This window comes from Microtus oregoni, unplaced genomic scaffold, assembly GCF_018167655.1.
Source record: "Microtus oregoni isolate MIOR12 unplaced genomic scaffold, Mior012 000005F_ref0000423, whole genome shotgun sequence".
NCBI classification, from domain to species: Eukaryota; Metazoa; Chordata; class Mammalia; order Rodentia; family Cricetidae; genus Microtus; species Microtus oregoni.
The window spans coordinates 43,875,092-43,900,048 of record NW_024543064.1 but is presented as its reverse complement, the minus strand read 5'-3'; the positions used below and the strand labels follow the sequence as shown (position 1 = coordinate 43,900,048).

The following is a 24,957-nucleotide window of genomic DNA, read 5'->3' as shown; positions in this document are numbered from 1 at the left end:
GCCTGTAATGATTAAGCCATCCTGCCAGTCCAGAATATCACGATTGTACAGCACTTTCTATGGGTCAATTAACTCACTTTAACAGATTCATTTGCATTTTTTCTTCTAAAGTCTGTAAATATATGAAAACTTATTTTGAAGTAACAGAATTAATCCTGTCACTATTATAAATTTACAAGGGCTCACATAAGGAAGTAAAAATATATTAGCATGTCTAATTTTTCTTCTGGACCCATTAGAAGAAGTATTTATCCCACAGAATTGTGAACAGAGGTCTCTCCCCTGTTGCTGCACTTCCATAACTGAATCTGGCAGCAATTCTACAGGTGTACATTCGTGTGCACGAGGCCTGGACACTGGGACAGGCCAGGGAAAGTAAACAACGCTGTGGTCTGAGTTGCAGGACACCCCCCACAGTGCCGGCATTAGGACCTGTGACTCCCAGCTAGTGCTGCTGCTTAGAAAGTCCATGAAATCTGTTAGGAGTTGGAGCTTCACTTAACAAAGAAGGTCACTGGATTAGGCCTCATAGCCCAGCACATTCCTATTGACTCTGCTTCCTGACTGCAGACACACGGCATTCCCCATGTCTGCAGTGATGCCTTCATCACCATAATGGACTACATCTCCCCAAGCATTGAACCAAATTAAATCCTTCCTCCCGTAAGCTGTTTCTTGCCAGGAGGAAAGAGATACCTAAATGTGTAAGTCCTTGCTTCCAAGAGAACTGCAGCAGCCAGCATAAACCACCACTTCAGCCGCCCTCTGAATGCTCCACAGGATACACATATCAAAACACTTATTCTGGCTCTGGGGGAAAGGGGAAAGTTTCTGAAAGATGCCAGAAGAATCTGCCTCTTAAACAAGCTTTGGAACCTAAGATAAAAACAAAAGCCCTCTAAAAACATACATGACACGTGGATGCATATCACGTCATCCCTCTAAAATCACACATAACATGTAGAGGCACTACATCACTTCTGCCAGTATGCTACTCAATCCCTCAACAATCAAGGGATTCTCCACAGTAAAAATCCACTCGTAACTATTGGATCAAAAATTTAACAAAACTTATATTCTCGAATAAACTTAGTAAGGTAACCATTAAGTGAAGCTCAGAAAGACAAAAACTCCACGTCCTCTCCTACTAAGATTCTAACTTCTAAATGATAGTGTGGTTAGAAGCCAGGAAACAGAAAGGGGCCTGTGAGACAAAAGAAAGGTGGGGATGGAAACCAAACATCTGAAACATAAAGGGGGCAGGGGAAAATATGGGGGCAGAAGGGTACAGTGAAAAAAGTGACGGCGGGGGATGTAGAAAAGTGGGGGAGGGGTGGAAGAGAAGGCATGCATCTGAATTGAACATGGTCAAATATGTATCATGCTTCTGTATTTATATAGCATTTTCATTGTACTAGATACTATAAATTTAAAGAAGGTAAGCCAGTTTTATAGTGGTAAGGATTTAAAAAGGCAATCCTTTATTTACTTCATCAACCATATCTAAAACACAAAGTTCTCCAATTTTCACAATTGAATCTTCAGATCCCTCTTGAAGTTCTACTCTCAGCAGTAGTAGTAAAGTAGCAGGTGAATAGAAGGGTTCTTAATGATGTGGGAAGTGATGCATGCTGGGAATATGTCTACTGCCATTGGTTAATAAAGAAGCTGCTTTTGGCCAATGGCTTAACAGAGTAAAGCCAGGCTGAAAGAGATATAGAGAGAGAGAGTAGGCGGAGTCAGTGAGATGCCATGTAGCCGCCAGAGGGGAAAGACACAAGCTTCCAGCTGGAACCTTGCAGGTAGGCCATGAGCCTCGTGGTGAAATATAAAATAAGAGAAATGGGTTAATTATAGATGTAAGAGCTAGCTAGTAATACGCTCAACCTATTTGGAAATAATATAGTTTCTGAGTGATTATTTTGTGGTCTGGGCAGCCGGGAACAAACAAGCTGCCTCTACCTACATCTTAAGACAATTTGTACCCCAATAGTTATAATGCAAGAGAGGCGATAGGCTGAGACAGGACAGACACAGTATGAGAACAGGGGGACAAGGCATGTGTTCAGGTATGTGCTGAACAACTAGAAGCTCTATACAGTGTGGGGAACCAGAAATGATTTCACTAAGCTGGTGGTGTGTGAGCAGAACATAAAAGAGGACTGGAATGCTATCAGGTCAGAAGATGCAGAAAAGAATCAGGATACAAAACAATCTAATGAAGAATGCAGGCACCGGGCGGTGGTGGCGCACGCCTTTAATCCCAGCACTCGGGAGGCAGAGGCAGGCGGATCTCTATGAGTTCGAGACCAGCCTGGTCTACAAGAGCTAGTTCCAGGACAGGCTCCAAAATCACAGAGAAACCCTGTCTCGAAAAACCAAAAAAAAAAAAAGAATGCAGGCCCTAAAGTCTAATGGGAAGGATGCAGTGGGGAAGGAATGAGACTCTAGGAGACTGCATCCTTCCTATACAGGCCTTAGATGCTTTGTTACTTATGCTAATAAGCACAAAAGCAATGTAAAATATTTGAAAGATAAGTGACATAATCAGGTTTGCATAATAAGTTCAAATACTAAAAATGCTTTTCCTTTGAGACAGCCTTGAACTTGAGATACTCCTGAATCACCCTCCTAGGTAAATGCTGGGATGACAAGCACACACCACACATTTGGCCTCAAAATTCTCATAAGATAAAGTGTCATGAAGCATAGGTGAAGCAAATATCCTAGTATCATCACTGTTACTACAATAAGAAAATATACAGAACTGCAAACAGTATAATCACCGGATGTCCTTGATAGTTGCTCGCTTCAAGGGGTCCACCTGGAGCATGTGCATCAGCAGAGTGGCAACAGAGCGGTTGAGATATTCCGGGATATAAAACACACCCCCTCGGATCTTCTTAAAGAGTGTAGGCACGTGCTCATCGTCGAAGGGGAGGGTGCCACAGAGAAGGGCATACAGGATAACGCCACAGCTCCAGATATCAACCTCGGGACCCGCATACAGCCTGAGAAAGGATGACACAAGCTCAGTGTAGGCACCAATTCCCCCATTGTTAATGTCCTGCTTCCGTACATGCAAAATGCAAACCAACTTGGTATATACTGCTATTTAAGGTTTTCAATGAAATACACAGCAATTCCCAAACCTCAATAATTACTCTTCATAGAAAATAATGAGCCTAATTAGTTACTAAAATTTGCCAAAAGACTTATTTTTGTTAGAAATTAATTATAAGTGCTAATTAAAATTTATTAGATTTTCAGGCCAGACATGATGGCACATGCCTTTAATCCCAGCAGTTGGGAGGCAAATGCAGGCGGATCTCTGTGAGTTCAAGGCCAGCCTGGTCCCAAGCCATTTAGCATAAGACTCTGTCTCAAAAACAAACCAACTAATAAAAATAAATTACACTTTCTCTTTCATTTCTTTAAGTAAACCTAACAGTAGATAACCAAAAACTAGAAAAAAATACAATAATATATACAGTGTTTTCCCCCTCAGAACTATTTCAAAAACGAAAATGCATACTGGACAAAATTTTTGCTCCTAGTGTAGTGCCGTTCTGTTGTATTAGGAGCAGCGGGGCTGCGTCCCCAGCACCCCGGCCGCCTGGCTAGCTTATGCCCTGAAATAACAACACACAAACTGTATTCATTTAAACACTGCTTGGCCCATTTCTATCTAGCCTCTTCTAGGCTAATTCTCACATATTAATTTAGCCCATTTCTAATCATCTGTGTTGCACCCCAAGGTGCGCTTACCGGGAAGATTCTAGCCTACGTCCATCCTGGGTCGGAGCTGAATCGTGTCTGCCCGGGAGAGCGGAGCATGGCGTCTCTGTCTGAGGCGTCTTACCTCACTTCCTCTTCCTCCCAGCATTCTGTTCTGTTTACTCCACCCACCTATGTTCTAAGCTATGAGCCCAAGCAGTTTGTTTATTACTTAACCAAAGAAATCAACAGATTGATATATGACACTCCCACATCATCCTAGTCTACACCAAACAAAATCTGAGACATTGAAATATTTAAATGGTAGCATACTGACAGTGTTTAACTTATATAACATTAACTTTTCTAAAAAAATTATTTTTAAATTTTATTTTTATGTATATGAGTGTGTTGATTGCATGTGTGTCTGTGTGGTATTTGTGGGTCTGATATTTGTAGCAGCCAGAAGAGGGTGTCAGAGTCCCCAGAATGGGAGTTACAGGCAGTTTCAAGCCCTGATGTGAGTACCTGAAATCAAACATGGGTCCTCTGAAGAGGAGCAAGTGTTCCTAAGCACTGAGCCATCTGCCCAGGTCCTATATGACAGAGCTTTAACTACTTCCTTTCAAACCATCTGCTAACTGGGTGGACTAAGACAGTTTGGCTCTAGATGACCCATGTCTGCACACACACACATCCCTCACTATTTCTCTAACCTTGCTACCATCCTGCCATTCCCCAGTAGCATATCAACAGTCAAACATGGGTCCGAGGTAACACATTTCCTCAGTTCCATGGAAAGCACACGATCTGCTTCAGTAGAGGATGTCCCTAATTTACATCATTAGCTGTATCACCTAAGCGCTCATAAAACACTTGTGTTCCCTAAAATCCACCAGCTGAAATTCTCACCTCAAACCGACAATCTGAGGAGGTAAAGATCATAAGGAGATCTGGCCTTGAGGTGGAACTCTCACAAAGAAGGTCGGTGCCCTTATAAAAGACTACCCTAGAGAGACCCCATTCCCCTGTGACCACAGGGCTTAAAGCTGGAAGACAGTGTCTGTGAGGACCAGGCTCTACACACACCCAATCCTGTGTGTCCAGAGCTCCAGGACAGACTGCTCTCGTTTCTATGGCAAGGTGTATGGTCTGATCTGAGGAACTAATACTCACAGCTGCTACCTGTAAGCACTGTTTCAATACTTTCTCTCAAAGTAGTCTGTTAACTCTCAAAACTGGACACCAGCCACTGTGGAATGGCTTGATTCATCTCTACAGCCTCCGTAAATATTTTATGATATACCAATGAGCTAATTACGTGAGGGACTTCAAAGTTGCTTGTCTAGTTTAACTGCTTAAAATAATACTGTCACCCAAATTTCTTTCTTCCAAAGGAAAAAATATAAAACAACCACCTTCAGACTCTGTAAAGTATGTGGAAATACTATTAGAATACTATGTCTATTAAGCAAAGATACTGACTTAAATTTTAGCAAATCCTATTGCTACTTGACATTTTCTACATTAGAATATAGACACTGCATCAGATCTGTCTCAGTCATTGACACTGAACAAAATGCATGAACACATTACAATGCCTACATGAAGTTTTTAAAATATATATATATATATATATATAATGCCTATAATAAAAATAAATGAACAATTTATTTCTACTATGTTAAAAATCTTCCTAAGAAAATATAAGCAAATGCTATTAGAATGGATGCAAGGTCACAGAAAGCTTACTTATCACTAATAAGCTATTACCTTCCTGAGATGACCTCAGGTGCTGCATAATTTGGTGATCCACAGCTGGTTCGCAGAAACTCACCATCTGACATCATATTAGATAGTCCTGAAAAGAAAAGCAATTTATCAGATGCTGGATACTGAAGACATGGGTAAAACTGTGATGAAAACCATGCTTCAGAAATCTTCTTTATTTTAGAGCAAAGGTGAGAGGCAAGATAGCTCAGTAGGCCAAGACGCTTGAGCAAAGCTGACAACCTGAGTTCAATTCCTGGATTGCATACACACACATACACACACACACACACACACACACACACACACACACCACACACATTAATGTTTAAAGTAACAGAAAGTACTGTTAGACTAGAAAGAGATTATTTTATGGAACTTACATCATCACACAGAAAAGAAAAAAAGCACCACATGCAATAAGTGGAATAAACCTCACTACATGAAAATTCTGACTCTTCACAAAAAGGTTATTTGACATTATTTTACCATTTTCAAAAACATTAGCACCAAATATTATCTACGTTTGTATATGAAGAAATAAAAGACTGCTAATTAAAGCAAACAAAAAACAGTGCTTCTAAAAGTCTTCCCTGAAGGGTTGTAATTGGGCACTACATCTTTAATTCCAGCGCTCAGGAGGCAGAGGCAGGTGGGTGGATCTCTGTGAGTTTGAAGCCAGCCTGCTCTACAAGAGTAAGTTCCTGGCCAGTCAGAGAGACACAATGAAAGCCTCTCTCTCTCTCTCTCTCTCTCTCTCTCTCTCTCTCTCTCTCTCTGACAGCAGAGCAGCTCCAGCTGATAAGCAGGCTGTTTCCCTGGAGACAGGGTCTCATTGCTGTTCAGGTGGGGCAGAGCACAAACAGGAGGGCCTCCTGCTTCAACTTCCTGGAAAAGTTTTATAATCTAAAGAGCTCTGGTTCAACACAGCAGAAATAATCTACCGAGCCAAACTCTAGCTGAACCATTTACTAGAAGAGTTTGAACCGAAATAGTGAGGCTAGCTTAACAGCACGTATAAAACAAACAGAAAACCTATATATAATATGGAACACTGACTTTGCACCTCCCCTCCCTTTCTTCTTAGGGTCAGATCACAGTCTTTTCCTCAAACATCCACTGTGGAAGCCTTTCTGCATCTGTTTAGTTTAAGGAGTATAAAAACATACATTTTACCTTGTCTTTTACGAGGACCAAAGTCCCAATCTCTCATAAGTTATTAGATGTTGTCCTAAGATTTACAGGTCTTTCCATGATCAGTTCAGAAGGAGCACCAAGATTTTACGGCTGAATACAAATTTTCACACTTGTTTATATACATCAGGGAAAGCAGCCACTATATCAACAAAGTTTCAAAGAAGTTTGGGACTCCTTTCTCATCCCAGCTGCTCCCCCACCCAAAAGAAAACCCAAAAAACAAAACAGGTATCATTCATTAGGAAGAAAGATCTGTCTTGATGTGGCCTTCTAATGTGTTGTAGAAACCTCAGCACTTTTCATGTGGATTTAAATAAAGAGATAAGCCAGAGTAAAGACTGTAATTAATCCCTTTTTGTGTAACAGAATTTGTGTGAGTGAAACGGAAAGTTCTTAGCTCTGTAAGAGGAGTTACTGGTCCATTTTAAAGGTACTACACAGCTCTGAGCAACCATGGAGTAGCATACCAAAGTCAGCAATCTTAGCATTCATCTGAGCATCCAGAAGCACATTTTCTGGTTTCAGGTCCCGATGGACAACCATATGCCTGTGACAGTAATCCACAGCAGACAGGATCTGCTGAAAGAGCCGCCGGGCTTCCACCTCTTCAACCTAGCACATAGAAAAGAAACTGCATCAAGACTATCTGGGACATCTATTTATTATGCATTCAGTTTCATAACCAGTCTAAATATAACTAAGCAGGCTAATTTAGAATTGACTAGTTAGAACAAATCAGACAAAGCAAACCAGCCAAAACTTTGTCAAAGCTCAAAATATTATTCGATAGATTTGGCTTTGCTAAATGGCAACAATGTCTAATTTTCAACTAATATTAAATATGCACAATGTTTTAGGGAATCAATACAACCAGCTAAAACAGAACTTAAATGAAAATGCTAAGAAAAGGAAATAACTGAAGCTTCAGCATGATTTTATGCAGAACAGACTGGGAAAAGCACAAGAACCTTTTGGCGATTAAGTGGGATATGGTTTCCAAATCTGTATCTCAAAAGGCTGCCTCTGGAGGAAGAAAATATGTTCTGCATGTGCAGTTGATATTATTACAGAAACAATTTAAAGCACTGAAAATTATCTTTGTGGTTGGCTTGCAATGCTTTCCCCTTTCTTAGCTCCAGGCTGGGGGTTGTTAATACAGTACTCACCCGCCCATGTTTACAGATGTAGTCGAATAATTCACCTCCAGACACATATTCCATCACCATAAAAAAGTCTGTTGGGGTGCTGATCACCTGATATCTTTTTCACAAACAAAAAAGGATGTTAATACAAAGCTGTGCTTCCACAACAATCAACTTCATCTACTATTCTTGCTACAATTTCATATTCCAATATTGTATAATACTGTAGAATGGCAACAGATTTACAATGATTACCAACTAATCCGAGAACCATAAGCATGGAAGAACATTATAAAAGTATCTGACTTCCTGCGACTTGTAGACTTCCCTTCAGATTTCTGCTTTTCAGATTGCTGTTATCTCTGAAATCTTCACAAGCTATACTGAGAAAATACATCGTGTGTAAATTAACCACATGAAAAAAGTTCATTAAACAGATGAGTGACGAATCTTCACAGTGTACAAGAGGATTAGCCCACGGCAAATATTTCTGTCCTGGGTTTTTCTGTCCTTGAGATAAATGCTCATCATATAGAATCTAGGCTTGCCTCAAACTCATTATCTTCCTACCTTAACTCCCACATTCTGGAATTACAGGTGTATACCACGTTATCTGGCCTGGAAAACATTTCTGATTGTAATCTTTATTCTTCAAGGACACAAATGTAAAGCAAATGACCATAACAGAAATAAAGTTGAGACTACACAAACTGTGGAAAGATAATTTTATTTAGGAACTCTTAAAAGAAATAGTTTGAAGAAGGCTATTTTGACAGGCATCAAAGTGATCAAACAAATCGGGTAGAGTAGGTGAAAGCGTCTACTGTTATCGAACTCATGTTTTCTGATTTTATTATTGTTACCAATCACATTTGTGCTTATCCATTCTGGATGAAGCAGGAATGAAATGATGAAATCAAATAATCTTAGCTGCAGGTCCTTTGGAATATACCACAAATCTTCACAGAATACTGCTGGGCTGAATTATCTCATGAAGCCTCTAACTCCACAGCATACACCATCACACACTAAATTATAGCACAAAAACTAGCTACCACGGCTGAGCCCTCACTATGTGCCAGGCATAGCCAACCAAATAAGGACTCTTAACTTACTCAATATTTCCTTGTTCTGTCCTTGTGTGAGACTAGAAGCAGTCAGATCCTCTCTTGGGAGAACTTGCAATCTAGTTGCAGTTAGGCACCGAATAAGGATTCTCTTCAGACACACATCTGAGCTTCAGGGCCAGAAGTTTTCTATCTCTCTTAAGGTTCCAATTAATCAGGCCCCCTCTGTTATTTCTCAAATACAGTTCCCACAATTGTGGCCCCACTACTTTTTATTAATCATGCTCTACTCCCCCACTACAGCTTCTTTATACAGGCTGGTTCTACTGGTGTGCCTCCCTTTGAGGTACATCCTTTAGTACCTCCCCTTCAGACAACCTTCGGGATTTAGCTTACAGGCCACCTTCTGAGTGGCAATTTACTTGCACGCACATCTTTACCTATGCTTTACAACACATACCTATCAGTTTGTAATTGCATGCTTTATAATGGTGATAATTGGATTAATGAGTTTGCATCTGGCAAAGTACTTACAAACTATTTAAATTAATGAATAAATTACTTTAAAATATAAGTAATTTGGATCAATACTAGAATAATCTAAAAGTTTAAAAAAACGCAAAATTTCAACCAATAAAATTTTAATTAACAACGAGTAACAATTTCTGGAAAAAGAAGAGCCCTAGGAAAACAGCTTCATATTTGAGAATTGGCAGGAAAGGCAAATTGATGGATTATTAAAAGGTAACTTCTAATAATTATAAAAATATTTTAAGAAATATAATGACAACTAGTCATTCACATATAACAGCAGTCTTTTAATGTAACAGAAATGCAAAATACTATGCTTTAGGAAATTTTTCAGAAACATTATTAATTATGGAAGGAAAAAGCAATTATCCAGACAATCCCTAAGCAATGTCCAGCTGGTAAGGTCACATACATTTTTATGCAATAAACACACAAAGTAGCATATATGACTCAAGGAAAACAGTAATCTTTCTGGAGTGACCCAAAAATCAGCATTAATGCACATCCCTGTTTGGTGGTCATATCTATTAAGATTTTAAAATATTATTTATATTGTCAAGTTATATAGAGTAAGATTTCATCAATTTTAACTCAGTTGTATAAATTGTAGTAATCATTATCTTGGACTGCTGACACTCATTTTCTTTGGTTTATGAATGGCCTTTTCTTTTGCTGATTGCTGTTTTCAATAAAATCCCAATAAGTAATACAAAACCATCATCCAGACAGTAAAGCAGGGCCTTGCCAATCTCTCCCATATAACCACAGAGAGCCCCTCCCTACTTCCCCTTGCTCTTCTCCAAGAGAGTCACTGTCCTGAACCCTGTGCAGCCTTCTCTTGCTTTCTTTTTCGTTTTATTTTGCTATATCAAAATATACATACATGTTTATGTTTCTATTTAATAGTGATTCATATTCTTGTATCTATCTTAATGGTTTTAGATTTAAAATGGTATATATCATGTAATGCTGGGGAATTTGTTTGAGAATCAGTCAATACTGCTGTGTGCTACAGCTGTGTGATATGACTAGTATATAATATCCACCATATTTGTTTACCTATCTTTTATTACCAGAGTCCCTTATTCATCTCTCTACCAAGGAAGATTACTGAGCCTATTTCTACAATTCTGTGTGCTGCTTGAACACTTTTGTACAACACTTTTGTATCTTTCTCTTGATAAATACTGATGACTTGAATTTCCAAGTTACAGTACATGTAAATGCTCAATTTCAGGTGACAGTTGTTTTCTAAAAATTGTTATGCTAACATAACTAGAAAGCTTGTGGAATCATACAATATCTAGTATTTGCAAAATATCATACATATTTCTTCTCCAAGAAATGCTTGAGTTTTCTGGAAAATTTTATTGGGTTAGTAGTGTTGTTCTTATTTATACATGGACATTAAAATTAATATTTCCATAATAGTCTAGAAAATAGGATAAATATGTTCTAATTACTAACTTTATAAAGCATATTTTTTCATCACCAAATCACAATAAATTTGCTTTCATTTTTCTCAGCAATGGATATTTCTTTTATTTTTTGTTTTGTTTTATTTTTAATAAATTTTAACCTACCTAACTACCTCCCACCCACTCGATTCTCACTGTCGCTTCCCATGCCTGCTGCCTTAACAGGGCAGAGACAGCCCTCACCCTACGCAGGAAGTTGGTTCTGCAGCTCTCTGCCCCATGCCCTGAATATTTCTTAAAATGTAATTATACATGGATATATGCATGCATATGCACAGAATGTAAAATCACTATCAGACAGACATTTAGAAAACCACGAGCATCATCAAATACCCTATCATTAGGGTTTATTTTCTTTAAGAATTAGATCTATTTGCCAGCCATACATTTCAATTGGTTGATTTGTCTGTTTTATAGATTGCTCATAGTTTGCTTTTTCCAGAGGAAATCAGGTGGTTTGTCCTAAAGAGAACACCTTCTATTCCTCCCACTGCTCCTAACTCTTAAGAGTTGGAGGACTGATCAGATTTTCATTTCGTCTGTTTATCTTAAAGAGGACATCATACCAGAAACCTCTTGCCAAAGAAACAATGTCTCTCTTTCTGAAATACAAGTAGCCATTGCTACTTAGAGCATAGATTCATCGATTCACTAATTGAATATTAAATTATATCTTTTTTATGTATGTGGGCATTTGTCTGCATGTATATCTGCACACCAGAAGAGGGTATCAGAATCCACAGCACTAGAGTTATAGACGGTTGTGAGACAATGTGGGTGCTGAAAACTGAACCCAAGAGTTCTTAACCACTGAGCCATCGCTCTAGTCCTTTAAATTAAATCTTAAGTGGTGAATGTTTCAACAATCTAGCAATAAAATGTGGTGCAAAAGATATGTTCAGTCCAATATTCCTCAGAGTCTTAAGTTCAAGGTCACTACCTAGCAAGTTCAAGGTCATCTTGTGCTATATAGTAAGACCAGGCCTCAAAACAAACGAAGGAAATCAAACAAAAACCTGCAGTCTCTGTAGCATACACTCTTGTAACACAGTACCACACAATGATCTCCTGGCTACTTTCTCTCATTCTAAACCATCCTTTTCCTCACTGCTACTGGTTGTACTGGGGGCATAGGTGTCACCGATTTATGACATCTGTCTAACAGCCTCTAGGTTTCTAGACTGCTCATTTCTAATTATCTTTCCTCCCACTACACACAGACAACATCGCTATGGACATAGATTTTCTAAGATTAACTCTCCAATTATGTACTGAATGCTGTCCCCAAACCTGCTAAGGAACGTAGCTCCTACAATTAGCCCCCTTTCTCCTGCCTTTAGGCTGTACATTCTCTTCTGCTCCCCTTTGTGGAGGAGGCCTACTCAAGTACTTGTATTCACTGGCCCACCGGATGGCCCGTCTGGACCTAGATTTGCAGTTCTTGCCTCAATCTAGGTATACCTGATTCAGTCTTAGATTTCAACCAACTCTCCTCAGCAACAGCTCCATCTGGGCAGCCAGGTTGGGTTCCTTTGTCTTTATTAATAAAGACTCCATTCGCATTTCTATTAGCACAACTTTAAAACTCTAGAACTCTCTAGTGGCCTCTACGTTGTAGTCATTCTACAAACCACATATATATACACACACAAGGGGTATTTATTGTGTACCAGTATGAGGTGAAAGTCAATATGGATGATTAAGATTAGAATAGAAGAACAGCCAGGCACTTGGGAGGCAGAGGGAGGTGGATCTCTGTAAATTTGATGCTAGCCTGGTCTACAGAGTGAGTTCTAGGACAGGCAGAGATACACAGAGAAACTCTGTCTAGGAAAAAAAAAAAAAACAAACATATATTAGCCTCAACCAGATTATCAAAACCAGATAGTGTTGTCTGGCAAACTGCTGCCACTGAAGGGGCTGTGCTTAGTGAATTTATTGTTATGTAATAATGTTGCCAAGTGAAAAGACACGAAGTGTCCATCTAGGTCTCTGGAATAGCAAGGTAAAGACACTGTCTCGTTTATGAACTATTTCACTTGTTCTGCACTGAGATACAGGATTCTCCTGTCCTCCACCTTCACTGACTGGCTGTTCATTTTCATCCCTTCCTGGCTCCTGCTAATGTCCAGACACAGTCGGTGCTCCTGAGCTCAGTCCTTGGCTTTGTTCATCTCTACGCAGGTTCTTGGTCTTCTTATCCAATCTAAGGGTATGCTGTCTGTGGTGGTTGAATAAATATGGCCCGATGGGCCCATAAGTAGTGGCAGTGTTAGTAAGTGTGGCCTTGTTGGAAGAACTGTGTCACTGGGAGCGGGCTCTGAGTTCTCAGAGGCTCAAGCTAGGCCAGTCTCTCATCTTTCTTCCTGATGCCTGTTGAGACAGATGTAGAACTAACTCTCAGCTACCTCTCTAGTACTATGTCTGTCTGTGTGTCACCAAACTTTCTGCCATGACAGTAATGGACTAAACCTCCAAACTGTAAGTCAGCCCCAGTTAAATGTTTTCCTTTTTAAGAGCTACCATGGTCATGGTGTTTCTTCACAGCAACAGAAACTCTAAGACACTATCCATATATAACTTTCCCCTGAATTCCAGACTCAGTTATTCAAGAATACCTCTAGTAGGATGTCTCCTTTCAGTTTTATGAAACCAAAGTCAAATGTTTGATATTAACTCCTAATACTCCATCTCAAACCTGGTCTTCATGTAACCTTTCCCATTTAGTCACTGGCAATAATATTCTTTTATTTGCCCATACCAGGAGTTATTCTTCTTTCATGGTCTCTGTGTTCTCTCAGTAAATGTTAACTCCACCTTGAAAGCATATGCAGAACAGGCATACTTCTCAGCGTCTACCACACGATGCTGTATTCCATGCCACCATCACCTTTTACCCAGATGACTGCAACCGACTCCTAACCTTTTTTCTTACTTCAGTATTTGCCCAAATGCAGGCTAAATACTCAGATGACATCTTACCTCTGGTCAACATATTTCAGAGGCTTTTCATCTTACTCAAGATGGAAGTTAAAGTCCTTACCAACATTCGATGATGTACTATACAGTCTGGCTCTCCTTTATGTCTCTGTTTTTAATCACACCAAACCCCTAGAGATCGCCTAACTTTCCTAATACTATGACCCTTTAATATAATTCTTCATGTTGTGGTGACCACCAACTATAAAATTATTTTCATTGCTGCCTCACAACTGTAGTTTTGCTACTGTTATGAATTGTAATGCAAATATCTGATATATGACCCCACAAAGGGGTCACAACCCACAGGTTGAAAACCACTGCTCTAGGTCATTCTGCTACCTTTATTACTTGAAGTGTAGGGTTTTCCACTTCAAATACTTTGTACTGTTAATTGCTCTGTATATATCTTCTTATAATATATAATATTTACATCTTTAATATATGAGATCTATAATAGTTAAATCTTTAATACATGACATCTATAATATTCACATCTTTATTGCATATGCTAAAGTTGCTATTGTGGATTTATTGCCTACTTTCCACTGCCTCCTCATATGTACACATTCTCTTTCTCTCTCTCTCTCTCTCTCTCTCTCTCTCGTGTGTGTGTGTGTGTGTGTGTGTGTATGCATGTGTTTAACACTAACATTATTAGAGGCTATGTCAATAAGTCTCAGTAGGAAGAAAACATAAATGTTTTTCTTTTTTAAAACTTCAGATTCACAATTAAAGTGGCATGTGGATGAATGACTTAAGCTTATGGTTGAAAAATCAAGAGATTTAAACACTGGATTCACCTTTGCTAATTACTTGCTAATCAATTCTGAGATTAATCTGTAGCTTCTTTAGAACAATGTAAAAATACCAGTTCTAATTAGAGATGTTATTAAATTATAAAAACAAAAACAAGACAACATTGATAAATTATGTCAGAAATAAAATTTTAAATTCTGTGATAACCACAGATGTTTACTAACTGTACTGATAGTTTTAATCTTCAGTTTGCTAGAACTTAGAGTCACCTGAGAAGGAAAGTTCACTTGAGAAATTATCTAGATCATACTGGTCTATTGGAAACTGAGTGGTCATGTTGATTATTGTTGTAGGAAGACTCAGCCTGCTGTGGATGGCACCACTTTGTGGGGTAGACCCTGAACTGCTTGATAGTGAGAAGGGCTAGCTGAATATAAGCATGCAGCAGGCAACCAGTGGGGGTGCATTCAATTTCTCTCTGCCCTTGGCTGTGGACATGAGTGACTAGCTACCGTGTTCCTGACTTGACTTCCCCTCAACAATAGACTGTAACCTATAATAATACGAGGAGCAAACCCTTTTCTCCCCTAAACTGCTTTTGGCTGGATGTTTTTATCACAGCAACAGAAATTAAACTAGAATCATGGCAAATGCAATCTGTGTTTTCAAGAGCAGAACAAATCTAGGTCACAGAGGAGCTTTCAGGGTAAGCATTCTGAAGGTGAAGTTGAAGCATAAAGTCTGGCCATTTAAGGTTTCTCTCCTCATCCACAATAGCTACTAAGCAGAAAAAAACAAGAGACTTAGTCTACATACCACTGATGTCATTACAAACATGGAGTCAAGTCAGATGTGAGAAGGGCCAGGGTCACAGGCCTAGAACTTCAGCATTAGGGAAGCAAACACAGGATTGTCAGTTTGCTTAGATTATACAGGATTGTGAATTTGTAAGGTCAGCCAGCAGTTCTGAGCCAGGTTAGGTTACATAGCAAGACTGTCTTTAAAAACAAAACATATGACTGTTTCAGCTAACTGACTACTTGGAGTTAACTCAAGAAGAATCTGTTCATGAGAGGCCAATGCCTCCTTTTGTGCCAATGCTTATCACAAACTAGGCATTCCACCAATGCCAACAGTTACTTCTTACATAACACTATGAAGCACTCCATCCAAAAGTTAGAAAATGAATGGGAGAAGCACATTATCCTTGATAGGTTATATTTCATAATAATCTTTCAAAACGTTTATATACACATTCTAGGGTCATCGATCACCTGGTACTGGACATAGTCTTAAAATCAAATACTGCCACATGATTCTACGTTTGTGATGGAGTAAACCTAACATACGCGTCACATAGCATTGAAGCTTACTATAAAACAAAGTCTCATGCCAACTGTGTCACCTAGCGACACACCAAACCACGTATTAGTCAGGCACGAGCAGACAGTGGCATATTCTTGACGTTGGCCAGATGACACTGTGTATTATCAAATACTTTAATTTGCAATAGTTCACTGACAAAAAGTATAACAATTAAAAACTAAATAAACATTTCAAAGTCTGTAATAATTGCACCAACCACACATTATAGGAATTCACAAGCTGGGCATGGCACCTGTCTTTAATTCTAACACTTAGGAGTCAGAGACAGAAAGGTCTCTGCAAGTTCGAGGCAGCCAGGTGTACATATATTGAGTTCCAGAACAGCCAGGGCTTTCCTGTCTTGGGGGTAAAATAAATCACGAGTAATTGTTCTAGCCTGCTTCTTTGCTGCTGTCCATTGCCTCCATACTTCAAATGTAAAGAGACTGAAACCAACACACAAGCATTATCTTATAGTTAGTTCTGTGGGTTAGAAGCCTGCCATGAATTAAGATGCCTTCTGGGGATTCCAGGAGTCCTCTTCTTTGAGATTTGACTTTTGGAGGCTATCCTGTGCTGTCTCAGAGCCCCTTCCCTCCACCTTTTAAGCTTCCATTAGCCAGCAGAGTCGTCTCACACCAGCTCATGATAGCCCTGCTCGGGTCTCTTTCTGACTCATCCTTCTACCCTCCTCTGCTACGTCAGAGAGCTGCTGTGCTCACATGGACTCTCAGGTCATCCAGAACTACCCTCTCTTCAGATAAGATGACCTGCAAACGCACTTGGATTTTGCAATGTGACTGACAACATTCACGGGTTCTTGAGGTGAGGACACAGACATTTGGAGGACTATTATCCTGCTGACCACCAAATAAACAATAGAACTCCATAGGGTTAGGAAGTTAATCCCTATTAACACTGACATTCAAATATTGCGCTTTGAGGCTTTAAAAATGAGCTTTGAAGTTGTAAAGGAACAGTGGGGGAGGGGAACCACAGGGGAAGAATAGAGTAGATTTGGTCAAAACATATATATATGCATGTATAAAGTTCTTAAACAATGTAATTATTTTTAAAAAGATTGCTCGCTAGCCAGGCAGTGGTGGTACATGCATTAATCTCTGCACTTAGGAGGCAGAGGCAGGCAGAAGTCTGAGTTCGAGGCTAGCAGGTTACAAAGTGAGTTCCAGGAAATCTCAGGTTACACAGAGAAATTCTGTTTGAAAAAAAAAAAAAAACAAACGAAAAATATTACTGACTAATTCTAAGCTAAATATAGTTTATTCTGTTCTCGATACAGTAGCAAACAAAACCTAAAAGGTACTAATATCTTTATTCTTAAGTAGGCTTTCTTATGCAGCAATCTTATTTGACATAGATTTCTCTTCCTATTTCTACTACTAAACTCACTAAATAAGTTGGCCTTACAGAGCGCCATATTGGGTTCATACCTAGCTATTGTTTCACAACCTGAGTAATAATATGTAAGTTTAACTGGGTAGAACCATGGAGCCACAAATGTGCCTTCCTGGTTGTTTATCCCTGTTAGGATGCCGTCCTATTACAGACTTGCCACCCTATAATAAGGAATTAGAAATGCAGGATTCTCAGCACAGTTCTTGCCTACCATCGAGCACTCCTTAAGCAAAACTAGCATTTATTGTATAAAAGCTACATCCAAGCTTTAAAGTACACTAAAGGTAATTCTAGAATTCTACATTATCCTCTACAAAACTAGAACTTTAAACAACATAAAAGAATATTACTGCTTAATGTCTCAGTTTTCTATATATCTAGTTAAATTATTTTTCAATTTTACTAACTAGCTTGTAACTCTCCATCTATCTATCTATCTATCCATCTATCTACCTATCCATCTATCTACCTATCCATCTATCATCTATCCATCTATCCATCCATCCATCTATCTATCTATATATCTATCTATCTAACTACTTATTTATTAAGGCCAGTTTTACTAAGTACAGCAGGTTGACCTCAAACTCAAGACCCCCCTTGTCCTGGACTCCAAGTGAGATTACATTAATGTGCTGCTACACCTGGCCTAACATTACTTTTAAATTAAAAATAGAAGAAACAAAAGAACCAACCTAGGAACAATACATTTTCTGAGTAATCTTCACAGTGAAATCTGAAGAACCAGCTTCCACTTGAATACTACCACTTTTGAAGAAATGACTTCTAATTCTAAACCAAGTACGTGCAGTGAAGAACTGACAGAGATGAAATGAATTAAAATTAAAACCGAATATGAACATGAAAACTGATATTTTCTAAAGTTAACTCAAGATATTCATAAAATTTTGTTTTAACTATTTCAGGACTTTTTTATATTTTCAAACAAAAATACTTACAGTTTGATAATATGAGGATGACGAAAGAGTTTAAGATTTTGAATTTCTCGTTTTATTTTTCCAACAACATCTAAACTGCGAATCTTCTGTCTATTTAAGATCTTAACTGCCACTTTATGGCCTGTCAACTGGTGTTCTCCAACTGAAGAAAGAGAAAGAGAAATATTGGCTGTCATATGAACGGGATCATCATGCACCTTCCTAAGTGCCCTACACTTATTTAGTCATGGATCTACTTCAGCAGTCATGGATGCACAGGCCTCAAGTGTTCTTCTTTGCCTCTGCATCTTCCCCTTCAAAAAGAGTCTCTTCAACACAGAAACTACGCCTTGGTCATCTCAGCATCCTCAGTAAAGCAAAGAAAGGTTAGTTCATCTTCTACATTCCTTCATAAAAATACTATAGAACATCTTTTAGACAGAATAGAATTCATTATATTTTTCCTTATTTCTCACCTTCTATTTAACATCACTGTATTTATTACAGAATAAATAATTTCTGTAATAAATGTAAAACAATTACTGTTCAAAATTCAAGCTACAGCAATCTCTGCTACTTCACACACTGCTCATCACCCCCTTTTGTTCGGGACCATGCTAATCTTCTCTGGCTTGGGCCAGCTTTAATGGTTCTGCTAAGGAACACTCTTATTCCCTGTTGGTTAGCACCACTCTCTCTATTAACTTCTAGGTGGCCTTCGTTCTGTTCTCTGCTGTTCCTTAAAGATTAGTTTCTAATCTAGATGCATGGTGGCCCCTCGAGTCATCTCACATCTCTCAGCCACACTTACAACAACTCCATGAAGGATCACTATTCTCCAGGGATAAATGCAACCTAACACAGAAAAGCTAAACAGTTTGTCTGACTGAGGTCACATGATTAAGGGGAGGCACCACATGTGACCCAGAGTTGTCTTAACTTCAGAACCAAAATGTTTAACCACACAATCCAACAATGCTATCCATGTGCTTGGGATAAGAGTGATACAAACATAAAAGGGACTAATTTAGGAACTGCATTACTTGTTGAGGGACATTATTTTATTTTCATAATTTCATAATTATTTTAATCACATTTTTAAAAGTTTGAAAGTTACTTTCCTCACATATAAAGCAAACCAATTAGTAAAAATCATGCTCAAAGTAGATGGGGTAGGAGGGAGGTATGGGGAGGGAACAGGAGAAGAGGGAGAGGCAACTGTGGTTGGCATGTAAAATAAATAAACAAACGGATGAATGAATGAATAAACAAATAAAATGAATAAATAAATAAAAGTCATGTTCCAAGCAACATCAATTTACTAGCATTCTACAATGCTTCCAGAACTTAAGGAAAACTTTGATTTCAGGGGATATCCAATGAAATAGCCTAAATAGTTTTTCTTTCTTTCTTTCTTTCTTTCTTTCTTTCCTTCTTTCTTTCTTTCAGGGACTATCCAATGAAATAGCCTAAATAGTTTCTTCCTTCCTTCTTTCCTTCTTTCCTTCCTTCCTTTTTTGCTTAAATAGTTTCTTGATGCCTGAGTGTGTATCACATACCCTGGAAATCTGATAACATCCAAGCACTAGTGCACATGGCCCAACAAGTATGACTTTGTCTTCATTCAAATCTACTATGACCTCAAGGAAAGTAAAGACTGCCACCACTTATCACTACGATAGGGTGAGATTTACTTTCTCCTCCACAGAGCAACTAAAGTACTGTCTAGTGCCAAACAGGGGACTTTCCCAAGTCAAAGAGGGCGTGGACTCTGTGATGGTTAGTCAAATAGAGTTGACCGAATAAATATTCGAGAGGTTAGTGAAGTACAGCTCTCCATATGTATGTGAAGCCATTCCAAAGATAATTAAAACCTAAAGACACTGACCTATGCGATGGATAAATGTCTTGACAGATCCATGCTACCACAACACAGGTGAAAGGTGGGGGCAAGAGGGCTCTGGAAGGAGGTGATCATGGGAATGTCTGTAAGGCTGCAATGGCTCCGGTCTGTTTTTCCTTTCTGGCTAATAAAATGTGAACTGCTTTGCTCCAACCTGCCCTTCCATCATGATAGATAGCGCCTATGAAACTGGTAGCCAAAATAAATAATTCCATCCTACACACTGTTCCCAGGTATTTTGACCACATGATCTAAAGGTATCTATCATGAAGTCTATCGGCCAGGCAGGTATGTCATTTGTTCTGCTATCACAGGCAAATCTGCAAACAAAAACATGAGTGAACTGATTCAGAAGAATAGGATTGTTTTGTCTATATCTGAGGAAAAACTGATCTGTTTGTCTTTACATATGGAGAAAGTTTCCTGAATTAAACACTGAAAAAGAAATGGCATTTTCTATAGAAATGGTTAAGAAAACAGATAAGTAAGTGTCTGAAGTTAAAACACACCAATGCATTGACAATTCCCAGTTTTGAGGAATTAATTAGCCATTTGTCTAATAAATCCTTCAGTGACTTCTTGCTTAACTATAATTAATTATATACAAATAATTTGTCATCCTTTCCTCGGAAAGCCAAATTAAAGTCCAAAAACTTTTTAATAAATACACATATAAGACAAAAAAAATCTTATATGTATATAGCAGACATAAACTTTCCTTTATGGAAATCAAATGTTTGCATTCATCAAAGTTTTATTTCCATTCAATCAATTGAAAAAAATCTAAAACATTTGCTAGGCATCTTTTATGAGCAATGGTTTGTTGATCATATGCAGATGAAAAGAGATTTACATTAGGCTTCATCGTATTAATGGGGAATAATGACAGCAATAAAACAACTAAAATAATCTTTTGTTTTGTTTTGTTTTTCGAGACAGGGTTTCTCTGTGGTTTTGGAGCCTGTCCTGGAACTAGCTCTTGTAGACCAGGCTGATCTCGAACTCACAGAGATCCGCCTGCCTCTGCCTCCCAAGTGCTGGAATTAAAGGCGTGTGCAACCACCGCCCTGCCTGAAATAAATCTTATATGGTATTTAATATTTCTTGTTTGTAAAGGGTAGTTGAAAAAGAATGGACAAGCTTGCCATAGCACCATGTACAAAGCAAGTATTCAAACCATACCTGCTTTGGGGTACAGTAAGAACACTCCCCCACTGAACTACTTTATAGTGAGGCCCACCATGAGAAAGCACTGTGCTAATCACACAAACAGTCCACCCGGGACAGCATGGTTCTCTTGCACTGCTAGCTGCCCAGCAATATCTACTGTACTTTTAGTACCCCAGGCACAAATCCCAAATTACACCCACACACATGACTAGCAAAAGGAAAGACAGCACCCTACACCTCAGTGTCTAGCTGTAGCCATGTAAAAGTCCCCGCAGTTTCTCCATCTCAAAGTTTGGACCTTAAAAGGTCTGAACCCAAAGGTGAGTTATGTATCCAGAAGCAACAGGGAAAAGAGCAGACAACAGACACTATGACAGTGTGAACTATCTGTCAGAATTTTACGAGAGTTCATACTGCCATCTTGTTTAACCCCTCCCCCCTTTTTGAGAATTTCATACAAGTCTACAATGCTGAGGTTCGGCAGCTGTGAGCCACCTGATGTGGTGCTGGGAACTGGACTGAGGTTCTCTGTAAGCGCGCTCTGCATTGTTGACTGCTGGTCCACCTCCCCAACAACACATACAATGTTTTCTGAACAAACCCACCCCAACCCACACTCCTACACCATTTCTCCATCTTTCATTCATGTGCAACTTTTTGTTTCTTTCTTTTAACTCGCTAGTCCCTTTAGTGTTGTCAGTATGTGTGAGTGTAAAACCATTTCACTGAAGCAAGGGCCAGCTAACAGGATCGGTATCCCTGAAGAAAACTGACTGACCCTCCCTAGTAGCCAGTAGTTCCTCAACTATGAGTGGGACTTTTTGGACCCCTCTCCCATGCATGCTGGATCTTTGCTGGACTGGGCTGTGTGGATCTCACCCATATGGAAACAGCTACTGGGAGTCCTTATGCTCAGCAGCCCCGTCGTGTCTGAAAACACTGCTTAGCTGCAGCCCTCCACAATCTCTAGCTTTCCCTTTCTGTGATGATGGTCTTTGAGTTTTGGGAGGAGGGCCATGATATGGATGTTCCATTTAGGTTGAAACACCCCAGTTTCTTATTCTCCGTGCTGTGACTGGTTTGGAGTCTCTGTACTGTCATCTACAGCAAAAAGATGCTTCTTTGATGAGTTGAGAGCAGCAATAATCTAAGTATAATGGTAAGTATCTAGAGAGCAGTTTGATACAATGTCCATTTAGCAACATAATAGTAACAGGTTCTCCCCTAGGGTTTATGACCAACCCAGCAATGTGTTTTTGATCCAGTTAATAGTACCAGGTATGAGTTCTATATTGTGCGTCATGCCTTAAATCCAACCAGAATATTGCTAGTTACTCTCATAACATGCCAGCCACTATGCACCAGTGGCCATACCTTGCCAGAATTGTCATTATTGTAGCTCCCAGGGTTCACATCTGGGTAAGATATTGATGGCTTTTCCCTCTCGGTAGCCTGCATAGTGCCTTCTGACAACACAAAAGCTAGCCAGTTCAGATAAAGATTCCAGGTCAGTACCAGCTTGATTTCTGTATCCTATGACTCATGTATATGGTGACTGACTTCCGCAATCAGATCTTACCCTTCCAATTCCTGGTGGGCAGCCAAGAGCAATCACAATGTCCTGCATTGTTTGGGGGAGTCCATGGGAACCCCCTTGACCAACAAGTTGAAGAAAGATAGACCCTTTTATTCAGTTGAAGAGGAGTAGACCTTGCATCAAGTTGAAAAGGAATAGGCCCTTTTCACAAGTTGAAGATGGGCTACCTTTTTATTTTCTGCATATGTCTGCCCCTGATGATTAACAACTACTTACTCAGAACAATTTAAAACTCCCTTCAGGGCTCTTCTGAACTCCACATGGATGCTATGGCATGCACACACACCATAAATACATACATACATAGATGTGCAATAATTAACTTCAAATATTCAATTTTACTGGAGTATCTATTAATAGTCCCTTCTGACTTTCTTAAATTCTAGCCATATCCACAAAATACTTTCTAAAACCAAGGAGCACTGTGGAGGGAAACCCACACTCACTCAGACTGCACCTGAACTATGCCTTTTATGATTTATTTTTTTTTTTTGTTTCTTATCTGTTTGTTTAGGGCCTGGGGGTGGGGTGTTGGCAGACAGTATCACTCTGTTACTCTGGCTAGACTGATACTCACTATGTATGCACACCAGGCAGGCCTCAAACTTGTAGCAATCCACCTGCCTCTCCCACCCCCAGCCCAAAGTTCATTTCGAAAATTAATAATAGAGCTTCTATTTAAAGCCACATCTTGGTACCTACAAAGCAATTCTCAGGGAAAATTAAGTTTGTTCTCTTCCACTTCCCAGGAATCCTACTGTCCCTAGTGAACAACTGGAAACAACATTGAGACTAAAAAAAAAAAAAAAAAAAAAAAAAAAAAGCACATTAAAATTCTTTGTTGTGTATACATCTGGGTGTTTGCATAAATGTGTATATTCTTGTCAGGTGTCTCCCTCAGTCACTCTCCACTCCTCTCCCCCCCCCCCCCACCGTTTTTTAAAGACCCTGTAGTAGTTTTTTTTAGAGTGGCTGCCAACAAGTCCAAAGATCTTCCTGTCTTCACCTCCCCGGAGCAAGGAATATAGGTGCTACAACAACTGATTGTTTTATTTATAGGTGCTAAGGATGAAACTCAAGTCCCCATGCTTGTATGACAGTCTTTTATCAAGCCATCTCCCTTATCCCTCAAACAAAGCTCTTTGTAAAAAGATATACTATATATTCTCAAATATAATCTGGCAGACTTATTACATTTATTTATTCATTTGTATAGACCCCTACACAAGTAAATCTGATGAGTTATTTTTTATTAAAAGTGATACATTAGAAAAAAAGACATATGTCCAGTTTAGAAGTGGACAAATCACTTCAATGGGCACTTCATAAAAGGAATGAAAATGGGCAAAAAATAGGTACAGAATGTTCAGTATCATCAGCCTCTAAGGAAATATAAACCAGCTCTAGTTAGAATGGCTTTTCGTTTGAACAAGGAATTCTTTTATATTGTTTGTTAGAAATATAAAGTATAACTACTATAAAGAACAGTGCGGTAATTCCCCCCAAAAACTAAAAGACAATCTAGCTATCTCAAGCCTAAGAACAAATCCAAATGAAATTACCATTCTACCAAACAGACACATTGAGGTCCGAGTCACTGAGACATTCACAATACAGTAAGATATGTAACCAACCTGGGTGCCCACCAACGCGTGAGCAGCTAACGAAAAGATGGTCTATAAACATGATGGAACGCTAAAGAAAGCCAACATCCTGTAATTTACAGTAAAATGAAAGGACCTGGGTAATGTGAAATAAACCAGGGAAGAAAGACGGGTATCACATTTTCTCCCTCATATGTGGAAGCTGAAATAGCATGGTCTAGATGTAGAAGTGATGGGGAATCTCGGCCAGCCAATGATCTTTAAGGGGTTGGACCAGGTTAGGGTGTGACCTTTTGGGTACCGGAGAAAACCACCGCCCACTTA

At 39.1% G+C, this 24,957-nt stretch overlaps 1 protein-coding gene across 2 annotated transcripts in view; it reads right to left on the bottom strand.

The window, feature by feature from the left end:
- Prkaa2 (protein kinase AMP-activated catalytic subunit alpha 2) overlaps window positions 1-24,957 on the bottom strand; it is a 59,892-nt gene that overhangs the window by 15,174 nt on the left and 19,761 nt on the right. The window contains exons 2-6 of one of the 2 annotated variants that reach the window (XM_041651421.1): window positions 18,381-18,522; window positions 7,851-7,944; window positions 7,152-7,296; window positions 5,491-5,578; window positions 2,787-3,011 (exon numbers count right to left, since the gene is read on the bottom strand). In XM_041651421.1, the coding sequence (XP_041507355.1) occupies window positions 2,787-3,011; window positions 5,491-5,578; window positions 7,152-7,296; window positions 7,851-7,944; window positions 18,381-18,522 (694 nt within the window). Of the gene's footprint in view, window positions 1-2,786; window positions 3,012-5,490; window positions 5,579-7,151; window positions 7,297-7,850; window positions 7,945-18,116; window positions 18,240-18,380; window positions 18,523-24,957 lie in introns of those variants that run through there. The other variant, XM_041651422.1, reaches the window with a different exon arrangement.